Genomic DNA, 4,584 nt, shown 5'->3' on the forward strand with positions numbered 1-4,584 from the left:
GACTGGCCAAAAAAGTTTCTACATTCCTCAGTCACTAGAGCCTATATACCTCCAGCTTATCCCCATTTCCCTCTAGCCAGGATGGAACACACCATACCTGAGCTGAGCCATCTTCTCCAGGCCCTCAGGACTGATGCGGTCCCTGGAGAGAAGGTTGCTGAGCTGCAGTTCCTGGTTGTCAGCCACCCGGAGAAGCCTATGTAGCTCCTGCTGCTGCATGTTCCTCATGTGCTGTTCCATCTCTTCAGGACTCATAGTGTTGGCAGGGAGAGGGCTACAAATATACTGTCCTGATGCAGTTGGGTAGCCTGGGTAGTAAGGCCCAGGGTACACACCATTCGTGGGGCCCACGGGGTACTGCAGAGCACTATAGCTTGTATAGGGATACTGAGAGGCAGGGCCTGGTGTCCGGGGATAATAATAGGGGTTGTCAGAGTTTTGAAACTTATAGTAGGATGCTTGGGCCTGGCGGGAGTCACCCCAAGTAGGGCTGACTTCATCATCAGTGTCTAAGAAATGCAGCTGGGGCATCTGGCTCTTAAGAGCAGGTTTCTGATCAGGATTGTTTGGGTCCCATAATCTCCGAGTGGTGCCTCCTCGGCCCCAACTCCGAGATCCCTTACTACCAGATCCAAACAAAAGCCGAGGTCCCAAAGGTGCAGATTCCGGAGAACCAGTTGAATTGACAGATAGGGTGGTATGGGCAGGCAATATCAGAATGCCACGTCCACGACCTCGAAGTTCTTGTTTCAGGTGTTTGGACTCCTGCTTCTCAGAGCCTTTGCCCCCACTGCTCAAGCTTTTGTCAGGCTTTATCCTATCCACATCCTCCCTGGATGATATCACCATGGGAGAATCTTTGTTCATGGTTTCTGCATCAAAAGTGACACGAAGGGTGCCTCGATTTTCTTTTCCGTTGCTTTTCTGCTCTCCCTCCCCACGGCCAGACCAGCTTCTTTCTAAATGTTTTTTCCTTTCCGAGCTCCTCCTGGGCTCATCAGGCTCATCAATTCTGTCCTCATCTAAAGAGTCAGTTGAGGACATAGATACTTGCTTCTTCAGTCGTGGCCTCTCCTTGGTCCTGTCCTGTCGGCGGCGACGACATCCGTTATCAGTCAGGCCAGCCCCTTCAGCACTGTTGTTGCTGCCAGCTGAGCTAGTGCTACAGGTGCGGTAGCGGTTCCTCCGCTTGTCTGAGCGGGAGTAGCGCTTTGCAGAACCCGGCTTCCCCTGTGCCAGGTCATCATTTCCTTTCCTTATCCCCTCCCCCTTCTCAATCCTCTTTCCTTTTTCTCCTTTTGCAGCCCTTACTCTGTCACCATTTAGGCTCTTTTCTGCCTCATTTTTGTCTAGTTTATTCATGACCTCCTCTTTCACATTTCCCCTATAGTCATCTTCTTCTACTCTCAGTTGTTCCACCTGGTTGAGGATTTCTTCCTCACCCACCCTGCTGGTCGATTCTTTGGTAAGAGTCTGCAAACGCCTTCCAGGCTGATAGATCTGCATATCAGGTTTCTTTGTTCTCTTGATAATTCTTAGACTTCGATCCTCTTGTCCAGAAGTCCTAGGAAAGGACTCCTGAGCCCCAATATTTTCTGGGTCTACAGGACCATTTTGATGTTGGTTATCCAATTCCTTGCATATGTCTTTAATGAGCTGTGTATCATTTCCAACAGCAGAGGAATCTCTGTGATTAACAATTTCATCCTTAAATTCGTCACTCCCAGAAGGTTCCTTGATTTTAGGTTTGTTCCTCAGTCGAGAAAGACCAGGCTTATAGATTTCCAGATCTGGGCGCCGGTTATCTTTGCGTTGCCTGGGCTCCTTCATGTTTTCTATTATGTTGAGGAGGAACAGGTAGGAGAAAATAAAAGGGAGGGGAGGGAGGAAAGGAAAAAAACAACAACCTGTCATTTTGGTTAAGTAAGAGAAAAGCCCAGCAAAAATAACACGTGGAAATGCTAATATTGATGGACAAGGAAGGAAATTTCTGAAGAAGCAGAAATTCTACTAGGTTTACAGTATGTGTTTAGCAACTGGCAAAGCTAAGAAACTTCAATATGTTAGAGCTATCTACACTTGGGTTAGGGAAACTGGAAAACAACAACAACAACACGCTCTCTTGCGTTACCCAAGTCCTATCCAGATGTCCAAGACCCCAAACTACCTTATCATTGCCAGAATAAGCGATCCCTAATCATTCGAGCATCAGACTACGCATGTTCCTCATGGAACCCTTAGATCCATTTTATTAGTCTTATCTTCTAGTGCTTCTAATATTTTTCCAGGGTGGTTAAGCCCTTTTTAACACAGTAGTAGTTGGGGGTAAGGGAGAAAAAGAGAGAGATGCACAATAACCCACAGTTCTGGACACCTTTGGGGAAAAAGTTTGCAATTCCAGTCCCTGAACAATCCTCTTGTTTTAGGATATCAACTGCCCAAACACATACCTCTTGTTGAAGCAAACAGGAAGCAGTTCCTTTCACATTTTTCAACTCCACTCATGCTCACCAACTCTCTAACAGCAACCAGCAGTCATTCCAAGGAAATACTGCTCAGACTATTATCATTAGAATACTGGGACTAACTGCTACTATGATGTGGAATATGAGAAAGAAAAAGTTCCAAAAGGATCTTTCTCTGGAGGATGATGGAGGTATTGTGACATGCTCTCAAAATACCAAGGACTGCAGCTCTTAAGAATAAGAGTCTTTCGAAACTACTCTCCAGGCTCCATAAATTTACCCAAGGGCAGATAAGCAAGTACCTACTTTTTGTATGTTACCTTCATCTGTTAAGGGTAGAGACTACTACAAATAGACACTAAATTTGCCAAGGGGAAAACTAACAGGAATTAGTGAGATTAGAAAGTACTCAAAACAGGGCAGCCCTGGTGGCTCAGCAGTTTAGCGCCACCTAAACCAGGGTGTGATCCTGGAGACTAGGGACTGAGTCCCATGTTGGGCTCCCTGCGTGGAGCTTGCTTCTCCCTCTGCCTGTGCCTCTCTCTCTCTCTCTGTCTTTCATGACTAAATAAATCTTTTTAAAAAGAAAGTACTCAAAACAGAATGCTTTATAAAATCCTAGTGCTGAGGCAGCCCGGGTGGCTCAGCGGTTTAGCACCATCTTCAGCCCAGAGCATGATCCTGGAGACCCTGGATTGAGCCCGCATCGGGCTCCCTGCATGGAGCCTGCTTCTCCCTCTGCCTGTGTCTCTGCCACTCTCTCTCTCTCTCTCTGTGTCTCTCATGAATAAATAAATAAAATTTAAAAAAGAATCCTAGTGTTTGTTCTATAAACACCAATTCAAACAAGCTCATAACAGGAATAAGTAATATTCTTCAGCACTGAAACTCATAGGCCTAACAAAACAGAAAGAAGCAAAAGCAAAAAAAAAAAAAAAAAAAAAAGCCCCTGAAGTGTAAGATAGTGCTTCAGTATTTTCAAAAGCTTAAAAGACTACCTCACCAAGCACGAATAAAGGTAAAGCAGCTTACCTCCAGAATAACTCACTCTCAACAGCCTTTGTAACTTAGGTGAAAGTTGGGGTGAGAAAAGCTACTACTACTTTTCAGAGAAGAGGGAAAAAGCCTGAATAATCCCATTCAGATGACAAAAAAAAAAAAAAAAAAATCACAGACTTTGGCCACAAGCCTGCACAAGCACAACTAGCATTCTACACAACTACACCTAACAAAGGAAAGATGAGATACTAGAATCTTCCTTGGAGCTTTCCGGGTGTGGATGGAGACTTTAATTTGCAAGATAACCATTCTCTCTGATAAAAACTGCTCCTACACACGCCAAGGGCAAACCAGAGTAGAGTCAACTCTCTACCGGAGGTCCTGGATCTCTCCGGTGGCGCAGCCTTCAGAACCCTGCCTTGAGGGAAAAAGTTCAGCAAGGCAGTCCCAAGCTGTTCAATCTTTCTCTTCGATTTTTCTCAGTTCCTTCTCTCTAACTCTAAAGGGATGACAGGACCGGCATGCGGAGGATTCCTCTGGGAACGACACACCTTGGGGCCCCTCCCAGACCCCAGCGCCCACTCCTCGCCCCGTCCCCTGAGGACTAGGAATCCACAAACTGGCCTGAAAAGGCTGGGGCAATAGAACAGTCACCTTCGCGGTGAGAAAGGGGGCGGAGGCAGGAATTCGGGTAGGGCTCTCCGGGAGCGGGCCGGGGCGGGCCGAATCCGATTCCAACAGGGGCCTCAGGCTGGAGGGACGGCCAGGGGACCGCCCTCGGCCCCCGCCCCCACTGCTGGGGGAAGGGGCGGGGGCTTCGGAGCTCCGCGGACTAAGCAGGGAGGAGGCAGAGGAGGGAAAGGGAGGCGGGGCGGGCAGGCCCAGCCCAGGAGCTGGGCGGTGCGACTCACCTCTGCTCCCGGCCTGCGGAGCCAGAGCGGCCAGGATCCCTCGCAGCTCCGACGCGGAGATCCGGACACGCTCCAACCCCTCCGCCATCTTCGCGGCTGCTGCTACAGCTGCAGCCACTCCGCCACCGCCCCGCGCAGCCAGGAAACCACGACCGACGGGCGGCGCGCGCGCCTGCCCACCTCCCACCCGTGTCCCCGCCCCCTCCCGC

At 48.9% G+C, this 4,584-nt stretch overlaps 1 protein-coding gene across 8 annotated transcripts in view; it reads right to left on the reverse strand.

Moving 5' to 3' along the window:
• SMG6 (SMG6 nonsense mediated mRNA decay factor) overlaps positions 1-4,576 on the reverse strand; it is a 243,419-nt gene extending 238,843 nt beyond the window's left edge. For 3 of the 8 annotated variants that reach the window (XR_005364773.1, XM_038548503.1, XM_038548504.1), the window contains exons 1-2: positions 4,376-4,576; positions 98-1,835 (exon numbers count right to left, since the gene is read on the reverse strand). Coding sequence is in view for 6 of the 8 variants with exons in the window: in XM_038548503.1 (XP_038404431.1) it covers positions 98-1,835; positions 4,376-4,463 (1,826 nt within the window). In the remaining 2 variants the exon portion in view is untranslated. Of the gene's footprint in view, positions 1-97; positions 1,836-2,450; positions 2,597-4,375 lie in introns of those variants that run through there. The other 5 variants (XR_005364774.1, XM_038548501.1, XM_038548502.1 and 2 more) reach the window with 3 other exon arrangements.
• Between the last annotated feature and the right edge of the window lie 8 nt (positions 4,577-4,584).

The sequence above is a fragment of the Canis lupus genome, chromosome 9 (assembly GCF_011100685.1).
Source record: "Canis lupus familiaris isolate Mischka breed German Shepherd chromosome 9, alternate assembly UU_Cfam_GSD_1.0, whole genome shotgun sequence".
NCBI lineage: Eukaryota > Metazoa > Chordata > Mammalia > Carnivora > Canidae > Canis > Canis lupus.